Raw genomic sequence first — 21,383 nt, forward strand, 5'->3', positions numbered from 1 at the left:
ATTTTTCAAAAGCTTTTGACAAGGTTTCGCACAATAAATTAGTATACAAATTAGAAAAAATTCTCGGGAATGATCAACTTATTAAATGGATATCGGCCTACTTGAAAAATAGGGAACAATTTGTAGTTTTTAAAAATCATTCCTCTCACAGGGTTGCTATAGACTCTGGCGTCCCCCAAGGGTCGGTTCTGGGTCCCCTTCTATTTATTTTGTATATTAACGACATAGTAAATGATATCCCTGTAAATATTAGGCTCTATGCGGACGATTGCATTATTTACTCTGAAATAGAATCCCCAAAGGACCAAGTTTTGTTAAACGAGTCGCTAAACAAGGTTGTTTCCTGGTGCGAGGCTTGGCAAATGTCAATCAATTTTGAAAAAACGGTGTACATGTCCATTTCTTATAAGAAAAACCAATTAAATTTTCAATACTTTGCAAACAATGCCATTCTTTCCAAGGTTCAATCCTACAAATATCTTGGGTTATGGATAACAAACGATCTTAATTGGACAAAACACATTGACATAGTAACTTCCAAGGCTAATCAGAAACTCTTCTTTTTACGAAGGACTTTGAAACTTTCACCTCCATCCGTCCGTATTCTTGCTTACAAATCAATAGTCCTACCCATACTTGATTATGCAGCGGTGATCTGGGATCCATTTACTCAAATTAACATTCATAAAGTAGAAAAAATAGAAAGAAGAGCAGTTCGCTTCATATATAATAGTTATGGACGTACCTCGGTAACTGAACTGTTAGTCAGAGCTAACTTACCCTCAATTTCAGAAAGAAACCGCATATCCCGATTAAAATATTTATACCAATTAGTTAATGGGCATTACAAGATAGATATTGGAAAAATTATTTCATTTTCTTCAGGTTACGCCACTAGACAACGCCATGTTCGTACAATAACTCCGTTCCGTACCCGCAATAATTGCTTCAAATATTCTTTTTTCCCTAAAACTGTGCAGGATTGGAATAATTTAAATAACCATCAAGTTACAAAACAATCTTTAGCATCCTTTGCTGCTGGTCTAGAAAAGCAGAGAAAATAATTTTACTTCTGTGCTAGCTTGGTTTTCTTTTCATAAAATGAGACTGATGTTTCATCTGTACTATTTTTGTTACGTTTGATTACGTTTGTAAAACGCAAGTGACGTTTCTTTTTTTTTACTTGTGTTATATGGCTGCCTACTATGTGAAATGTGAGTGACTGTTCCATTTGTTTGCCTGGTGTTATATGCTAATGTTTCCGTCTTTTGTACCCACCTGCGAAAATCCCTCCAGAGGATTGCAGTACACATAAATAAATAAATAAATAAATTTTTTTAGCACACTCCAAAAAAAGAAATAATTGATTTGTCGGTGAATGCCTTTCATGCACCACCAACTTCGTAACCCTTCGTGGTCGCAGTTGGGGGAAAGGGGCTCGCACCAATGCGGTTGCGCAAATGACCCCCGGTAGCCTGCAAGGTGGCACAGAACATCAACTTTGCTCTCCTCCCCTTGTGTAGAAGCCATCAGGCCACAACACCGCGCACAGCATCAAAGGCCCACACCCGAAACGTGCACACCTGTTGCATTGCCCAACAAGTGTGGCCCGCAAGATCACCCACCCTGGACGCCCTGATCAGGTGGTCTCAATTACTCTGCCACCCTGCAATATATGGTGCGCTTCACAGTACAGCAGCAGCTTGGGGGCGTCAAAGCCGCCAACCAAAAAGAAAACACCCATCTCGTGCGTTCGAGTTATTCATCACTCCAAAGGCAGCGAGTGCCTGGTGCCAGTGTATATGACACCTGCAGACCGGTCCCGCACTGTCCCTCTCAGCCCTGCTTGGTACCTATGTGCTCGGAGATGCAGCCTTACTGGCTACTCTGGTGCTGCCGCCTCTACTCGTTCCCGAGGGGGAGCACCTCCCCAAAGAGGGCCCCGTCTCGTGCTTCAGTTTTTAATTGCACAGCGGAAGGGTTTCAGTGGAATAGCTAACCCAAAATGTGACCAGTGGCTGAGCATTGGCCCACTTTAGCCACACCTTGGGCTTGCACCCTCCAAAAGGTCACTGCTATCCCAGCTGACCCAACAATCCAATTCACAGGTCGCATTTTTCTGGCTGCTCAACTGGCCAAGAAAAGCACACCGCTGGTATTTAAACATGTCCCCTGCTGATGTACGCATACACCCGTATGCAGACCAAACTCCAGGTGTTTCAACACAAGTCAGCGTTATGGCCCGATTGCCATTGAGATAATTTTGTAGCGCCCTCTGGTTAGCGCTCTTCGCCGGCGCCATGGCGCCGGCTATGAAAGACGAGAATAAAAAAACGAGCGGCGCGTGCTTGGTGCGCCAGCACGGCACGGGCAGTTCGTTTCCGAAAGCCAGCCACGCTGGTACTTTCTCTCTTGCGCTGCGCTGCGACCCCGCGGTACCCGACACTGGTGACTCCGGACTAAGACATGACCAACCCCAGCAACCTCGCGCCCTCGGGCCCTCTTTTGCCTGACGTTTCCTCGCGGCCGCCAGACGTCGCAGTCATACAGCTCCGTCTGCCCACCTTCGTGCGCAAGAACCCACACGTTTGGTTCGCCCAGGTCGAAGCCGTCTTCGATCTGCACCGCGTCACCTCAAAGACTACTCGGTTTCGCCACTTGCTTTGCAACCTGCCGCCTGAGGTAGCTGATGAAGTGGCAGACGTCATCGGTGCACCTTTGAACGATGCTCCGTACCAGCGGCTCAAGCAGAGTATTCTGGACCGAACCACGGCGTCCGAGAGCGCGCGCCTCCGGCACCTGCTCACCCCCGAAGAGCTTGGAGTTCGCCGCCCTTCCCAGCTGCTCAACACCATGCGACAGCTCGTAGGCGCGAGCAACGTGGACTCGAACGGTGAACTTTTAAAGGAGCTCTTTCTGCAGCACTTGCCGCAGTCCACTCACATCGTTTTAGCTGCTGCAGGGGACTTGACCCTCGACCGCGCCGCCGAGCTTGCCAATAGAGTTCACGACGCGACTTCTCCCTCAGTCGCTACCCTCGCTTCGACAGCAGAGACATCGGCCGTGTCCCGTTTAGAGGCTCGGATCGATCGACTCGCCGCTTCCATTGAAGCGCTTAGGACGTCCTCTGATCGCCGATGCGGCTCCTCCCCACGTCCTAGCCGTCGTTCGTCTTCCCCGGGAGGTTCTTGCTCGCGCAGGCCTCGAAGCTTGTCTATCTGCTGGTACCATCGCACTTTCCAGCAGCGCGCCCGTCACTGCACTTCCCCATGCAGCTGGTCGGGAAACGAGACGCAAGATCACTGATGGCGGCATGTGACCTCGCCTTACAACCCGGCCGCCTTTTCCTGGTCACGGATCGCATTTCTGGTTTGCGCTTCCTTGTAGACACGGGTGCTGAGGTCAGTGTATTACCAGCCACCAAGGATGACCGAACTTCTAGGTCACCTGGGCCTACGCTTCGTGCAGCGAACTCTACCCTTATCGCCACGTATGGTCTGCGGTCCCTCACCCTCGACCTTGGTTTGCGGCGTGCCTTCCGGTGGGTCTTCGTAGTAGCCGGCGTCAATCAGCCCATCCTCGGCTCCGATTTCCTCACCCATTTTGACCTAGACGTCAGCATGCGTCACCATCGCCTGATTGACAGCAAGACGCGCCTTTCCATCCTGGGCGTACTGTCTACTGTCGCTCCAACTGGTATCTGCACGCTTCCCCTCGTCGCCGTACGCAAGAATCCTCCAAGACTTCCCTGAGGTTACGAGACCCTGCAACTTAAAGCAGCCACCCAAACACAGCGTTACCCACCACATCGTCACGCGTGGTTCCCCAGTCGCAGCTCGGCCGCGCCGCCTCTTCGGTGAGCGTCTGGCGACTGCTAAACGCGAATTCGAGCACATGCTGGAACTCGGTATTATCCGCCCATCATCCAGCAACCACGCGTCTCCACTCCATATGGTTCCTAAGAAAAGTGGAGACTGGTGTCCGTGCGGCGATTACCGGGCGCTCAACGCTCAGACTGTCCACGACAGCTATCCCCTACCCCACATCCAGGATTTCACAAGCCACTTGGAAGGGTGCACTATCTTTAGCAAAGTGGACCTTGTCAAGGCATATCACCAAATCCCCGTCGAGCCTGCCAATATCCCGAAGACGGCCATCACTACACCCTTCAGCTTGTTTGAGTATGTGCGCATGCCCTTTGGGCTACGCAACGCCGCTCAAACATTTCAAAAGTTCATTGCCGAGGTGACGCGCGGCCTTCCGGCTGTATTTGCGTACATTGACGACATCCTCGTCGCGAGTCCCACTTCACAAGATCACGAGCGTCACCTCCGAGAACTCTTTGAACGCCTTCAACAATTTGGCCTGGTTGTCAACGCCCAGAAATGCGTCTTCGGGTCGTCCAAGCTCGAGTTCCTGGGCCATCATATTTCGGCGCAGGGAATTCGCCCTTTACCCTCTCACGTTGAAGCCGTGAAGGATTTCCCCGAAACTACCAGCCTCTGCCAGCTTCGTGAGTTCCTGGACCTGGTGAATTTCTCGCGACGCTTTATACCCCACTGCGCCGAACTTCTGCATCCACTGACTGAGCTTCTTCGCACAACAAAGAGCTCCTCATCCGCGATTTCCTGGTCGCCCGAAGCTCAAGCCGCTTTCAACGCTGCTAAACAAGCCGTCGCCGATTCGGTGCTTCTCATCCACCCGAGAACCAACGTCCCCACTCCCATCATGGTGGATGCATCCAGCTTTGCAATCGGCGCTGTTCTTCAGCAGATAATCGATTCCGAGTGGCACCCGCTGGGTTTCTTCTCTCGGAAGCTCCAACCTGCCGAGACGCGCTACAGCGTTTTTGGTCGTGAGCTGCTCGCCATTTACGCCACCATCCAGCACTTCCGGCACTTTTTGGAGGGCCAGTCCTTTCACGTCCTTACGGACCATAAGCCTCTGGCGTACGCTTTCCGTACAAATTCATCCAAGTACGTTGCACGGGAACTCCGTCAGCTCGCCTATATTTCGGAATTCACGAAGGACAATCGGCACATCAAAGGTACCGAACACGAGGCTGCTGACGCGCTTTCACGCATTACCTCCATCGGCAGTGCTGCGTCTGCTGTGGACTGGGAACGCCTAGCTCAGGCGCAGATTGAAGACCCTGAGCTGCAAGCACTGCGGGACCACCCGGGTTCCCTTCGTCTACAACTTGTGCCTCATCCGTTCGTGCCTGGCCCACTGTGGTGTGACATGTCAGCGGCGGCGCCTCGACCCTTCGTTCCGGCTGCCTTTCGTCTTGTTGTGTTTCACTCGCTCTTCGACATCTGCCACCCCAGCATCCGAGCCATGCAGCGCCTCATTACACAGCGGTACGTCTGGCCGAGCATCAACACTGATGTCCGCCAGTGGGCCTGTTCGTGCCTCGCTTGTCAGTCAGCCAAGGTGAACCGCCACACGAAGACCCCAACGCAGCCTTTTTTGCCACCTAGCTGTCGCTTTGACCACGTGCATCTCGATTTGGTCGGACCATTTCCTCCCTCCCGTGACTGCCGGTACATTCTCACCATGATTGACCGCTTCACCCATTGGCCCGAAGCCGTACCAATTCCGATCATGGAGAAACGGTCGCAAAAGCCTTCGTTTCGACATTGGTTTGCCGTTTCGGCTGCCCCGGCATTGTTACCACGAATCGAGGCAGGCAGTTTGAATGTACCCTGTTCACTTCCCTCAGCCGCTTGCTTGGCACTAAACACCGCCGCACCACGGCATACCATCTCTGTGCCAACGGCATCGTTGAGCGGCTCCATCGCCAGCTAAAAAGTGGTCTCTATGCGCGCTTGGATAGAGAGCACTGGGTTGATCACCTGCCTGTAGTGCTTCTTGGCCTGCGTGCCGTCCTTCGTCGCGACCTCGGCTGTTCTACTGCTGAACTTGTCTACGGCGCACCCCTGCGGCTTCCTGGCGATTTGTTCGTCCCTACGGCCTCCTCGCCCCAGCCGCTTGAGTACCTCCAATGCCTGCAGGACTGCCTGCAGCACCTGCGACCGGTCCCACCTCGGTCTTCAGACCACCGCATCTTTGTGCATCCCGACCTGGCGTCTTCGACACACGTTTTCCTCAGGCGGGACGCTGTAAAGGCGCCTCTTACCCCCTCCTACGATGGGCTGTACCGTGTCCTTAACAAGACCCAGAAGTCCGCCACCATCCTCTTGAATGGCCGCGAAGAAGTCGTCTCGTTGGACCGCCTCAAACCAGCCTACCTCGAGACGCCACCCAACGAACTCCGCGCAGACATCGCAGGCCTACACACTCCACTGTTCGCCCCCAAAACCAACGCCCGCCTGCCTCGCCATCGCGTCACGTTCGACATTCCGTCTGGGCGGGGGGCCCTGTAGCGCCCTCTGGTTGGCACTCTTAGCCGGCGCCATGGCGCCGGCTATGAAAGACGAGAATAAAAAAACGAGCGGCGCGTGCTTGGTGCGCCAGCACAGCACGGACAGTTCGTTTCCGAAAGCCTGCCACGCTGGTACTTTCTCTCTTGCGCTGCGCTGCGACCCCGCGGTACCCGACAATTTCATTTCACTTAGTTCCTTAAGGGCCCAAAGGTATTACACAAGGATGCATGTTTGGAAGACAATGAATAAGTACAAGATAAATACAACTGGGCATCTACAAAATAACAGTGACTGACATGCATCAGTCAGCACAACTGAAAAAACAGGCAGATAAGAGAAAACTAATACTGAATACGCAGGTTCAGTTACAAGACTAAAAAAAAAACGCAGAAAAAGAAATGACAAGGAAGAGCAATTGCACAGGTTCAAGCTAGTAAGGAGTATGAATCAGCATTGACGTTCGGAGTGGTGATGATGGTGGTTGTTGTTTTTGTATGTGCTGTTTATTGGCGCAAGGGCAGCTTGGCCAAAGAGCACCAAATACCACGGTTTTGTATATTTCTTTGTGGGTATACTTCTTTAAGTAAAAGGGTTAAAGAGTGGTGTAGGGGGCCATTTCATTAAAAGCAACCTATTGGTGTACTTTTCCCCACAAAAAATAAAAATAATATATTATATATATATATATATATATGGGGAAAATCAGATGTATGCATTTAAAGACAAGCAAGGCAATTTCATCACAAATAGGGATAAAATAGTCACAGTGGCCGAAAAGTTCTATAGGGATCTGTACAGTAGCCGGGACATACAGGATAATGCCGAACGAGACAGTAGTTCAGAGGAGATAGACATCCCACCAGTAACGACCGAAGAAGTAAGGAAGGCTTTGAAAGAAATGAAAGGGGGCAAAGCACCTGGTGACGATCAGATTAGAGCAGACCTCTTGAAGGGTGGCGGAGAAATTGTACTTGAAAAACTGGCAAACCTGTATACGCAATGCCTAATGACCGCAATGGTACCGGAATCTTGGAAGAACGCGAACATCATCCTAATCCATAAGAAAGGCGACATGAAGGACTTGAGAAATTGCAGGCCGATCAGCTTACTGTCAGTCGTCTACAAGGTACTTACCAAGGTAATCGCTAACAGAATTTCTGCAACCTTATATTTCAGTCAACCTAAAGAACAAGCAGGGTTCCGTAAAGGTTATTCAACAATGGACTATATTTACACGATCAATCAGGTGATAGAGAAGTGCGCGGAGTATACTGAACCCCTATATGTAGCCTTCATAGATTATGAGAAAGCATTTGACTCGGTCGACACCTTTAGCAATCATTCAGGCATTACAGAAACAGGGTGTAGATGAGCATCATGCAAGAATACTCGAGGATATCTACAATGGGTCCACAGCTACCATCATCCTCCATAAGGAGAGCAGTAAGATACCTATAAGGAAGGGTGTCCGACAAGGAGCCACTATCTCCCCAATGTTATTCACAGCAGGTTTACAAGAAGTATTCAGAACGTTGGATTGGGAACAGGTGGGAGTAAGGGTTAATGGAGAATACCTGAGTAACCTCAGATTTGCTGATGACGTTGCCTTGTTAAGTAACTTGGGGGAGGAATTGCAAAGCATGCTTTCCGCACTGGGCGAACAGAGTAGAACCGTGGGCCTGAAAATTACTATGCAGAAAACTAAAGTAATGATCAATAACCTCGGGACAGCACAGCGGTTTGAGATATGAGGAGAGGCCGTGGAAGCAGTAAATGAATATATCTACTGAGGCCAAGTTGTGACCCCGGATCCCAACCATGAGGCAGAGATAATTCGAAGGATAAGAATGGGGTGGAGTGCATTCGGCCAGCATTCTCAGATAATGAATGGCAGCCTACCATTGTCCCTTAAGAAGAAAGTGTATGACAGCTGCATCTTACCGGTACTCACCTACGGTGCAGAAACTTGGAGGCTCACTAAGAGGGTTCAACTCAGGATGACACAGCGAGCAATGGAACGGAAGATGATAGGTGTAACATCAAGGGACAAGAAGAGAGCAGAGTGGGTCAGGGAACAAACGCGTGTTGAGGACATATTAGTAGAAATTAAGAAGAAATGGACATGGGCAGGACATGTAAGGCAAGATAACCGTTGGTCATTAAGGGTAAGTGAGTCAATCCCTATACTCGGTGACAACTCAAGAACGGCACCGGAAGTTGCCGCTGTGCCTTATCACCGTAGCCGGATGTTTCTCCGCGCGGCGCAAGTAGGGCGTTACTGGGAATATTTTGAGCATGGTGTGAGCCGTCCCCGTGATTATTTTGACCTAATATGCTTATAAACGACTCCAGTGACGACAAACAAACTGCGTGAGACAAGGCAGACGATATCACGCATTCATAGCAAACCCCTTTCAAAACGCGCGCGCACTGACTTCACGGGTCCGGCGCTTTGGCGGAGTGATACACTACATGAGGTGGTGCCGTTCTTGAGTTGTAACCGAGTATAGACAAGGCAAACGTGGCAGGGGGCGGCAAAAAGTTCAATGGGCAGATGAGATCAAGAAGTTTGCGGGGATAAATTGGTCACAGTTAGCATAGAACCGGGGGTAATTGGAGAATAATGGGAGAGGCCTTTGCCCTGCAGTGGGCGTAGTAGGCTGGTGATGACGATGATGATGATTGGTGTATAGGGCCATACCGCTAAGAACTATAATTGGTGAATGGAAATGCAGTTCAACAGGAGCTTGATGTGGGCGAGTTGGTTAAACATACTTAAAGAAAGAATAGCGCAAAGGACCTGTTCCTTCATCCCGTCCTTTGCGCTATTGTTTCTTAAATGCAGTTCAGCTTTCAGTGATTATGCAGTTCCCATCACAGGGAGAGCGGTGAAACAATGAGGGTTGATATGAAATTGTTTGTAAAAATCCGACGCTAGAAAAATACTCCAGAACACGACTGCATGAAAACATGGGATGGTCTGCAAGGAAATGTGCTGGGTGAATTGGGATGTGGTGCGTGTAGAGTTCTGGAAAGTGTTTGCGTCTGTCAGCGTTGTGTTCTTTGCATTCAACAAGGATGTGAATAACGGTAGTGCTTGTCCGCATCTCGAACATTGTGGTCTTTGTGTGCCATTTAAAAGGTAAGAATGTGTCCTATACGTAATCTGCAAAGTGTAACTTCAATGATTCTGTTCCGTTTGTCTGTTATGTATTTGCCTATTTTTGGCTTAATTACATGGTTTGTTCTCTGTCTGTGTGCCCCATTCTTCTTGCCATTGCTTGCGGCGTTTGCGCCAGATGAGAGCCCTTAGATCAGCGTAAGGTCCCGTCAATCTCATCACGGTGGGTGGCGGCAGCTGCTTGTCCGTCAGCAGACTACTTGCCAACTATTCCGCAATGGCCGGGGACCCAGCAGATTGTAATTTGGAGCCCCATGGAGCACGCACACATAATAGTTTTTAGAAGCTGGTTGAAATATGTATTTTTGTGGCTTTTGCCAGACGATAAAGCCGTTACAACACTAAGTGAGTCTGTGTATATAACTGACATAGGTATTATGCTTTGTATTATGTGTTCAACAGCCATAGTAATACTGTATGCTTCTGCAGTGAATATGCTTGCGTTTAGGTTCATTGTTTTTGAGCAGGAGAAGTTTGGTCCAAGTGCCGCACATTCTACTGCAGAGCGTATTTTGGATGCATCAGTGTAGAGTTCTGTGCATTGATATTTGTGTTGCAGACTTAGGAAGTGTTGTATGAGGGCCTGAGGGGCTCGGTTCTGATCAATTTTAACAAATGACAAGTCGCATGACACGGGTAGAAGTTTCCAAGGGGCAATAAAATCTGTAAAAACAGTTTTCTGAGTGTCGGTGAAAAATATTCCCAACTCAGGGGCCTCAGATGTGGCTGTAAAAGAAAAAGGTTGTGGCAGTGAGGGGGATAATGGTGGTCCAATTTCTTCCGAAAAGATGCACGGTCAGTGCATGATACTATACTGTCGGGCAGCGAATTCCAAAGGGTTATTGCATTGGGAAAGAATCAACTTGAGAATGCTGATGTTCGGCCGGGTGTGTGTGCTATTGGGTGAATGTGATTTAGGCGCGCTGATGTGCAGAGGATGGTTTTAATAGTTCGTGCCTGGATTTCGGATGATATTGTAACGTGGCGGCAGATGACACGAACCATGAGGCAATGAAGCGATGTATTTACAGGCAGCCATTCCGAGCCCGGGCTCGCTGCACCCCGCACCCATATTCTTCCTTGTCGTCAGTAGTGGTGGGCCATGCCGGCGCGGGTATTGTCCCGTCCCGTGACATCACCTCCCCGGTCAATGAAGACCGTCCCGGTCGACGACGAGGAAAATTGGCGATTGAATGCGGATGAGATGAAAAATGCAGTGACGAATCACTTGCCACCACGGATGAGGATGACGACGACGATGCTTGGCCCAGCAACAGCAATGGCGTCAGCCGTGACGAAGCACCCAAGGTCCCTGAGCCACGTTGGACGGAAGGGCAGGCGAACACACCGTCGGCGCGTCAGGGTGGGCTGGTCTCGGCTGGGCTGAGGACACGGGGCGGGGGACATCGTCTTGTTCTGGTCTCGACTGGGCTGGGGCGGCCCGGCGCGGCTCCGTTGTCCTTGGCGGCTGCGTCCACGTCGATGCGATGCTGGGGCCAGGAGGAGGATGACGAACCCGCACACTCCACCAAATGTAACGTGGCGGCAGATGACACGAACCATGGGGCGATGAAGCGATGTATTTACACGACTATTTACAGGCAGCCATTCCGAGCCCGGGCTCGCTGCACCCCGCACCCATCTTCTTCCTTATCGTCAGTAGTGGTGGGCCATGCCGGCGCGGGTATTGTCCCGTCCCGTGACAATATTAACGCTTCCTGAAGGAGGCACAAACGATATGACGGTACGATACATGTGACGGAAGGGAAATGGACAGTTTTAAAGCTGTGACACTGGTACTGGAGGAGTATTGGGAGGTGATAAAGAGGTGATATTGCTATCTTAACAAAAAAAAAACGAAGATGAAGAAGGAAACGGCAGAAATTATATCCCACCGTCATGTCTCTTGGCTGTGGCTTTATGCAGTCAAGCAAACAACATAAGGGTTGGGTGGTAAAGCAGCTTGTAAATGATCACTACTTCATCTGTCTTCTTTAATATCTGGTCCAACTGCTTAGAGAGAGATGTGCACAACTTTTAATGGGAAAAGCAGTACTTTGAATCAACCATAATTGCATTTAGTTTTTATGGTTGCTTTAAACTACACAACATTTTTTTGCGCTTCGCTCTAATTGAAGTCATGGAACTGGTTTGCAAACCAGTTTAGTACATGACTTAGTCAAAGCGGAACTGAACCGAAATGAATTGGTTTCACCCAAACATGAGCCAAGCCAGCTTTTTTTTTTTTTTTTCAGTTCAAACCCTGCTTAAACGCCTTGACGTTCTTGACGTTCCTGGTTGAATCAAATTTTAGGATTTATCTGTCAGTGTCGGTATTGCAGAATGATTAGATTTCCAGCCAACGACAGGGAAAATAATTCTATCAGCTAGGGGCACCTGATGTGTTTTTAGCGGTGTCCTGACGTTCCCTTTGCCAGTGCGGCACCACCGCTTATCATCAAACATGTCAGCGGTCACACAGTGTTGCCAACATGCTCGCCCAGTGCCGGGTACTTAGAAAGCGGTCGACTGTTGTCAACAGCAGGGGGAAAAAAATGCAGTAAATTCCAGTATGATGCACACCTTCCAGACACTTCACAAAATTTTCCACAATACAATCATTTTTAATAGCGAACTAATGGGCTAGAACAGTGTCTGTCTAATTTCAGCATAATATGTAAAAATGATTGACGCCAGTTACTTCATTCCATGAGAACTTCCATTGAACTTCTGCTCTAATTACATTGACAAATACTGCTAACACAGAAGCATGGTCAAAATGGTATAGTAGCTTGAAAAAAGAAACACTGTCGCTCACAGAATGCAACAGAACAAGCCCTGACTTAAGGCTAAGCACTTTGCGTCTGATGGAATAGTAAACGTTAGAGAAGTACTGACACCAAATTTTTTGTTCCCTTTTTATTGCTTTTATTGATGCCTGGCAAATCCGAAACAGCAGTTTAAATATCTTAGCGCGTGATGATTAACATCACACAACGGCCTGAAAATCGTCAGGTTCAGTTTCCATCGCTTCCAGCCCGGAAAGTGCGTATGCCAAAATCCTCACCATTTTCTGCAGATGCTGGCCAGGCCAGCCAGTGAGGTGGTGCTTCGACCGCCCCACGGCTGGAACAGAGCAGGCGAGCTGCCTGAAGACATTGAGGCCCACCAATGCGGCCATTGTTTGGTGACCGCTTTCAATAGAAGTACTGATGGCAACTTCTATTGTGATTCTAGCCAATAATATCGGCTCCTTGTTGGCAAGTATGCCTGTCTGAGCAGCAGCTCTGGCCCGTAGCTCGGGCTACATGCACCAGTTCGTGAACGCGCCAGCGCCCAGATGCCGCTCGCCGGGCCGCACGTGTGCAGTGGCGTCACGAGTTTCTGCTGAATACCGGGGGCACAAGGCTACAGGGTCTTCTTTTCCCTACCACAGTGTGATGTCATTCTAATGTCAATTTGCTGCGCACCCCTCCGTGAGCTGTTCTGCTGGCGCGATTAATGAAGCCAAATTAATGGACATTCCACGTGTCGCAAGCAGCTCATATTTCAGCCAGAGTATTCTCTGTTGAGTGAAGGAAGCGAACACCAAAAGTTAGTGTCAGTGCTGCTTCAAAAAATGTTGGAAAACAAAACACGGTTTGTAAAATTGCAATGTAAGAGAACAACTTTCTGAGTTTCCTTCACTGTAAAGTTGAAATCATTGGTCTTTTCATGCGAAAGCTTTGTTTACGGGTGGCCTTTTTTTTTTTCTCTCGCTGGCTACACCAGTGTAGTTTATAACAGTTCAGCAAAAAAATGTTAAGCCTAAATTCGATTTAACTACCATCATGTCTTCCTTCATGAGCTTAAAGCACGAGACACATGTATGACTACAGCATACAATTGGCATGCGACTGATCGTTACGATAGTCGCCACAGCTAGCCATATGTGTGAACTTGGGACACATGGCCCCATGCGTGCATGCAGTATGCGTCGTTGGCATCACTCCGCTCACTGTTTCCACTGCATTGTTGCCTCCCTGTGGGGGAGCTCTCCGGCTGATTCAGATATGTGCAATAGAAATTCGAGCAGGAAAAGAAAACAATCGACTTGAAGTGAAAATGAATAGTGCTACTACATTGCACTTTACATGTTCAGTAATGTGGTGTGGGGGCGTTAAACACCGACGATTCCGCTCGTCCATACTGTTGGTACCGCTGGCAACATGTGTCTACCAGGTTCTGTATTGTCGGAGGCGAGACTGCAAGCGCGTCCCGCACTGCTCCTCTCGAAACACTCGAAACTGCCACTAGCTCCTCCTCGAAGCTTTGAACAAAACTTCAACCTTTGGGCTCTCATTGGCTGCGGCCAGTGATGGTCACAACAATGGCACGATTGCATCTGGTGCGCCAGTCACACGTCGTGAGCCTGCTCAGACAAGCGTACAATGCCAAAACCAGTCCTAACGATCAGTTGCATGCCAATCGCTTGCTGAAGTCGTGCATGTGTCTCGCGCAATTTTCTGTCAGTCTGTTTCTTACATAGTCGAAGAAAATGGATATCGCCGACCAAAGGTTTAGTTAAAAAGGCTAAAAAGACATTAAAAGGCGCGAAGCTCGAAGCTTTTAAGAAGTGCGTCGAAGTAATCGCCCCAGGCATCTTGCATACGTAGGCGGGAGATTGCCTGCATTGTGGTTCAGTGTTTTTTCCGTAGTTTGAATCATCAGGGACTCAAGATATCGGTGTGACAGCCATTTGCTTTCTCTGGCGATAACTGACGCTTCGTCCCAGTTTATTTTGTGTGTCGTGGCTTCCACGTGTTCCGCAAGCGCATTCAACGCAATCTTCTTTCGAAGTTGCCGCTCCCGCCAATGTAGCAATAGTCGCAGTCGGCGCAGGGAATTTTGTAGACTACCCCAGGGAGCTTCTCTTTCTTGATTCCATCCTTGACAGCCACCAGCTCGTGCCTCAGCTTGCGCGCGGGGACGTGAGCGACGTGCACATCGTAGGAGCGCAGAACCCTAGCCAAAGACTCGCTCACGCCCGGCACGTAAGGGATCGCCGCTCGGCTTCGGCAAGGAGGACCAGCGGGTTCTGATGGGCGTGATGACTGTCGTAGCACGGAGTCCCCGAAATGCGTGGGGTAGCCGCAATTGCCGAGTTCTCGGCGCACTTGGCGTAGATCAGCAGCCTCGTCTTCTGGCCGTGAGCAGAGGTGCTTGGTGCGTTGGGTAAGGGAAGCCCCGACAGAGGGCTTATGACAGGCTGGATGAACAGAATTAAAATGGAGGTAACGTCCAGTGTGGGTTTCTTTTCGGTAAACCTTGAACGAAAGGCGATTGCCACGACGTTCAACCAACACGTCCAGGAAAGGAAGACGGCCTGCAGCCTCCTCTTCGACAGTGAATTGAATGGATTCCTCCATGCCGTTCATGTGTTCCGTAAAGGCAGTTAGCGAGTCCCTTTTGATTATGCAGAAACAATCGTCGATGTACCGCAGAAAGACCTTGGGTCGTGGTTTGAATGAAGACAGTGCGCGCGTTTCCAATGCTTCCATGGTAAGGTTGGTGGTTGTCACTGAAATAGATGCGCCCATGGCTGTGCCATGCTTGTAGATCGCCATGCTTGTATCTCTGCTTGTAGATCGCCCCCCAGAAAAGAAAATAAGTGTTCTCAAGGCAGAACTGCCACAGCTTCAGGAGATCTGGCTCTTCGATGGGGGCTCTTTCACCCAAACCATCGTCATGTTGCAGGGCAGTCCGACAAACCTCCACCGCCAAATCCACGGGTATGCTGGTAAACAGTCACTTCACATCAAAGGACACCATTATCTCGTCGTCGTCCACCGTGACGTCGCGCACCTTTTCAATAAAATCGGAGGAGCTGCGTATGAAGGTAGAACCTTTTCCACCGAGTGCTGCAAAATCTTTGTGCAAATAGTCCGACAGGCGGTATAACGGTGAATGTGTGAAGTCAACCCCCTTTGAAGAACCAGATCTCCTGAAGCTGTTGCAGTTCTGTTTCGAGAACACTTATTTTCTTTTCCGGGGGGCGATCTACAAGCAGGTCCATGGCACAGCCATGGGCGCATCTATTTCAGTAACAACTGCCAACCTTACCATGGAAGCATTGGAAACGCGCGCACTGTCTTCATTCGAACCACAACCCAAGGTCTTTCTGCGGTACATCGACGATTGTTTCTGCATCATCAAAAGGGACTCGCTAACTGCCTTTACGGAACACATGAACGGCATGGAGGAATCTATTCAATTCACTGTCGAAGAGGAGGCTGCAGGCCGTCTTCCTTTCCTGGACAAGTTGGTTGAACGTCGTGGCAATCGCCTTTCGTTCAAGGTTTACCGAAAAGAAACCCACACTGGACGTTACCTCCATTTTAATTCTGTTCATCCAGCCTGTCATAAGCCCTCTGTCGGGGCTTCCCTTACCCAACGCACCAAGCACCTCTGCTCACGGCCAGAAGACGAGGCTGCTGATCTACGCCAAGTGCGCAGAGAACTCGGCAATTGCGGCTACCCCAAGCATTTCGGGGACTCCGTGTACGACAGTCATCACGCCCATCAGAACCCGCTGGTCCTCCTTGCCGAAGCCGAGCGGCGATCCCTTACGTGCCGGGCGTGAGCGAGTCTTTGGCTAGGGTTCTACGCTCCTACGATGTGCACGTCGCTCATGTCTCCGCGCGCAAGCTGAGGCACGAGCTGGTGGCTGTCAAGGATGGAATCAAGAAAGAGAAGTTCCCTGGGGTAGTCTACAAAATTCCCTGCGCCGACTGCGACTATTGCTACATTGGCGGGAGCGGCAACTTTGAAAGAAGATTGCGTGAGCACAAGAATGACGTGAAAAACAGGAAGATTGCGTCGAATGCGCTTGCGGAACACGTGGAAGCCACGACACACAAAATAGGCTGGGACGAAGCGTCAGTTATCGCCAGAGAAAGCAAATGGCTGTCACGCCGATATCTTGAGTCCCTGATGATTCAAACTACGGAAAAAACACTGAACCACAATGCAGGCAATCTCCCGCCTACGTATGCAAGATGCCTGGGGTGATTACTTCGACGCACTTCTTAAAAGCTTCGAGCTTCGCGCCTTTTAATGTCTTTTTAGCCTTTTTAACTAAACCTTTGGTCGGCGATATCCATTTTCTTCTACTTTCCCCCGACCAGACGAGTTTTTGTCAAACCTTAGATTTCAGTCTGCTTCTTGTCATAGTGCTGCATCAAAGCGGCAACAAATGCACCTCTTTCAAGGGGTAACAAGGCCTGCTGGATAATGGAGATGATAAATAATCATGCACATGGTACCAAGATGCAAATTTCATTGTTTTTCGTTCTTTTAGTCTCAGCGACATGCTTCCTGCAGTACCTGTTGTTACGAATCAGCCCGCCGCAATACACCTTGGCTGTGCGGCGAAGCCTCCACTAAGTGCGCCTTTCAAGCAGGCCCCCCCTGTTGGTGACTCACACTTGCAGCCGACAATTCAAACAAGCTGCGACACGTCTGGATCGCAGGCGCCTCGCTATCGGCGCAATTCATACCGCCGTTGGCCGACGAGGCAGGCTTCAACCTGTCCGAAGGACGCGGAAGCCGCCGCAGAGACTTTCTCTCTCCCCTTTCTCGGACTCAGCGTGCGCCGCTACTACCGACTGCTCACGAACTCTGGAAAGAGTGTTGTGTGTGTCTGTGCCGTTCATGTCGTGTGCAGAATCTAGAAGGAACGCTTGTTTTGACCATTGGCGCTTTGGGTATAAATGAGGCCCCCCCCAAGCGCTTAGTTCATTCCTGTTATGGCAGTGAATAAATGCTGTCACTCTGCCCGAGTCCGCAAAAAGTTTTTTGAGTGTCCGTGAAAAATATTCCCAACTGAGAGGCCTCAGATCTGGCTGTAAAAAAAAAAGGTTGTGGCAGTGAGGGGTATAATGGTGGTCCAATTTTTTACGAAAAGATGCGCGGTCAGTGCATGATACTATACTGTCGGGCAGTGAATTCCAAAGGGTTATTGCATTGGGAAAGAATCAACTTGAGAATCCTGATGTCGGGGCATTGTTCTTTGGCTTCGGCTCATCTCTCCCTATGAAGTAAAAGAGTTACGTTAGCCTTCGGCTTCTGGTCTTCTTTGAGGCAGCAACATTGGCTGGCCGCTCGCTTCAAACCACGCTACCACACGCATGTCGGAGGCGACGGAGCTCGGCTCGGGTAGGCCTTCCCGGATGCAACACTGTGCAGCAGTGATTCTGGTGAAACATATTTGCAAGTAAACATTTTCTTCCGTAGCTCCCCAAAGGATTGTGCAAGATCACCAAAAACAACTGTTAGATGAGTAAAGTCTTCATCTTGCATCAGTTTTGAGATGAAGGCACAAAAGGCATAAAATTGTTAAGCAAAAGTATTGCATGGCACTGGATACCAGTTAAACTTTAATTAAACTGGGAACCAGCGCTTTGAACGCGGACAGCGAGAGAAGACACAGACACTAGCGCTAGTGTCTGTGTCTTATTCTCTCGCTCGCTGTTCTCGTTCAAAGCGCTGGTTCCCAGTTTAATTATGAACCAACTAGCCCAAACCCAAACTTTAGTGACTGGATACCAGCCCAAATACAGATACAAGCGTTCAGAACGATGAGCGTCGCAGCGTCAAAAGCCATTCCACTGCTCCCATAAAGTGAGGAAACCTAGAGCGAGCTTTCCCCTTGTGCCACAACAGTGACCCTAGCAGCACTGGCCATGCCCATCGGAGGCAGCTGTGTCAGCAGCAGGCGACAATTGCGGCCTGCTTATCTCTGGTCGTTGTGATAAGGTGCACCGAGAAGGGTGTAGATAAGCATGCATGCGTGCGACACGTTGGAAATGCTAGACCTTGACTGCAACTACCTGTTCGGCTGGAAAGTAAATAACACGCGTTCAAAGCAGACTACACACGCGCGGGTAAAAGCAACCAATTCCGTATTTTTAGCCGCTTTGTCCTCGTGCCAATGGCCACCGGGTTCACGCGAGGGCCTACGGTCACTATCACGCCGGAAAGCCGTACAGGCGGGGCTCAGCTAACGATCTGTCAGTTACGCTTGCACGCGGCTACGGTCGCACGTAGCGCAAACTCTGCTCCCGAAACCGTGAAAGGGGAATAAAAACATTTCCGTAACTTTGTGCCTTAGGGGAAACAACTGCAGTTCGGCACACTTATCTCTCAATGTGAGCACTTCACTCGTGCCCCAGCTCGGAAAATACCAAAGCGTCCGGTGCCCTGCGGTGCCAACCAGCACCGTGCGCGTACACAGTGCAGATATACTGCACGCCATTGAACTCTGACAAGACGGGCCCCTCTCATCGAATGAAAACCAGAACGAGCAGATTTGGGCTCATCTTGCACGCACTTCTTCCGCGAGCTCGGGGCGTCAGCACAGATAAGCAGCTTTCCAGCTGCTTTTCTTCGCCGACCTACTTCTGGCCTCGGCGCCAAGTCTGGTTCTCACTAGACACAGCCGGATAGTTCCCGTTGTAATCTGCATTTTTCATTCGCCGGAACGCAAGGGGTTGCAGCCCACAACTTGCAGCGCTGTCCTGTCTACTTCTCGTTCCTTTTTTGTGCAGTGTTTTTCCCGCTCTGGTTTGTCAATCATGAACGGTCACCAACTCGCCCAAATCACAGTCCTCTTGCCCACAACTTAAACCCCCGGGCCCCCGAGTTTCACGCAGCGCTAGCAATTCGCCAGACCTAGCCGCCAGTCCCCAAACCGCGAGTTCGCGCACGAAGCACTAGTCTAGTTTCTTGCGGAGCACTGATTCCAGCAGGGCCAAAGCAGACAGACACTGCAGGGCCGATGCTTACCGTGACTCCGTAACGCAGCGCTATGCCTTGGAGCGTGTCGTTCGGCTGCACGACGTGCTTAATGGTCTTGCCACTACGCGAAACATACTTGCAGGTGCTACCGTATTTCACCTGCTTTCTTGCGAAACTCCCGAGCAAGGCTGTCTCATTTGCCCCAGTGCCAGAGGCGGACATCACCGCAGGACCACCGTCCCGTCACTTGGCCAGCCTGGCTTGGCTTGGCTTGAATGCAAAATAAAAACGTCGCAAAACACATTGGAATTCGAATACTCTGTTAAAAAACTTTATGAATGCACTTTTGCAACTAAATAAAATAATTGCAGCTAACTGCTGCCAAGCGCTGCAATTTGCTTCGACACTAAACGATAATGCTGATGATGATGATCAAAGACCTCCTCTTTGAATGGGGATCACGGCGTGCGCTATCTAGCCTATCTTCGATGAAATTGGCAAAGGCTGCTGCACCCCGGGGATCCTTTCCCCCGGGGGAGTTCACTCTACCCGGGGTTAAGCCACTAAATAAGCTAGTGACCCTACCCGGGGGGGGACGCTCTGACCGGCCATCAACAGATCGAGGTCGTGACGTCACAGCCAAAAGTCACGTGATAAAGACATTTTCGTCACTTCCTGAGCCGTGGGCTTTTTTTGTTGTTTTTACTTTTATCGCGTAGCATCAAAAAGCTATGCACTGCGGTAAGGTGTTTTTATCACTATTGCGCAAGTACGCCCAACTGCAGCGGTAGGTTCGTTTTGGCGTTTGTTTGATGATAGAGTTTCTGTCAACGTAGCCGTCACTTCCTTTAGTTTCACCCAAGGCTTCAGCCAAAGCATGCGAAGGCATAGAGATAATATACTGACTCTAGAGGGAAAGCGCGCCGCTGAGCCAATGCATTGGAACCGTACGACACACGGTGGCAGACATGATACAACGATTTGAATGTTGCCAGATGAGCTTTTGCTTACTAAAAACGGCGAAAGCGATGGGTTGTAATCTGGCAACGTGCTACTGCGGTGTTTCCGCGTCCGGCTAGCGAAGCATGCCGGGAGAAATTGTAACATGGCGGACCGCTGGCCAGGCGGATTTTGTGTAGGCGGCGTCGACAGCATTGCGTAGTTTATCTCCTGTGGGTAGGTAACCGACGTGTTTTCGGTTTAGCGTACGTGCGACTTGTATGTACTGAGACTATTTGAGCAAGATGTGGCAACGCTCACGCAACACTTGCGCGCAAGCTCGAATGCGACTGATCGCATGCGCGAGGACGCCAAGGAGTCAGCTGATCCGTACTGGGTGCACAGAAAATGAATCTCCGTATGATCTCCGTGCATTTTTGCGCTGTGCCGCTTTATTTGCCGTTCTGTAACATTTTGCGAGTCGCTCAATGCTTTTCAAACGAAGTGTAGTGAACTGACTGTGGCTTTAGCTCCATGTAAAACCTATATTGACACACACACAAAAGACATCGCATGGGCCAACGCTGATATTTCCGGTGAGTCGCGGCGCTTTGAAGCACAGGAACGAAAGAGCGCCGTCGATCGCATGCCAACAGAGTGGAAGAATGCATGCCAAGGGAGTATGCGAAATGTAGTCCGCGGCATGTCCCGTTTTCCTTTCTGTCTGTATTAGTCAAGTTCTAGCTGCTTTCCACCACTTCAAAGGGAAAGCTTGCGGGACTGAATGCGCAGTATTGAATGGCAGTAATTTACCTCACAGAGCCCGCGAGGAGAGAACATTGACTGATTAAAAAAGAAACCGCATTTCGTTACCTATTTTTTCGTTCTACCTTCACGAACGTTTGCGCGAAAGTTCGAAGCACGAAGTGCTGTAAGAAGTTCCATGAATAAAACAACTGGAACCGAACGATTATAAAAGCTCCTTTTATTTCTCTTCCAACGGGAACGATCGCTGGCTGCCACTCCGTAGCCTGTAGTGAACTTGCGGTAGTCAAGGTCAGATCAGAATCGCTGTTCCGGCGTCAGTTCAGGGGCAATAG

The 21,383-nt window shown here is 49.9% G+C and overlaps 1 protein-coding gene across 1 annotated transcript in view; it reads right to left on the minus strand.

The window, feature by feature from the left end:
• Positions 1-19,620, minus strand: part of LOC144179456 (lysM and putative peptidoglycan-binding domain-containing protein 1-like) — a 63,306-nt gene extending 43,686 nt beyond the window's left edge. Inside the window, exon 1 of the mRNA XM_077707813.1 lies at positions 19,393-19,620. Within this exon, the coding sequence (XP_077563939.1) occupies positions 19,393-19,566 (174 nt within the window). The 5' untranslated portion in view covers positions 19,567-19,620. The remainder of the gene's footprint in view (positions 1-19,392) is intronic.
• Positions 19,621-21,383: the final 1,763 nt, after the last annotated feature.

Source organism: Haemaphysalis longicornis, unplaced genomic scaffold, assembly GCF_048455015.1.
Source record: "Haemaphysalis longicornis isolate Haplotype H1 unplaced genomic scaffold, Haemaphysalis longicornis Haplotype H1 scaffold_4, whole genome shotgun sequence".
Classification (NCBI taxonomy): Eukaryota; Metazoa; Arthropoda; class Arachnida; order Ixodida; family Ixodidae; genus Haemaphysalis; species Haemaphysalis longicornis.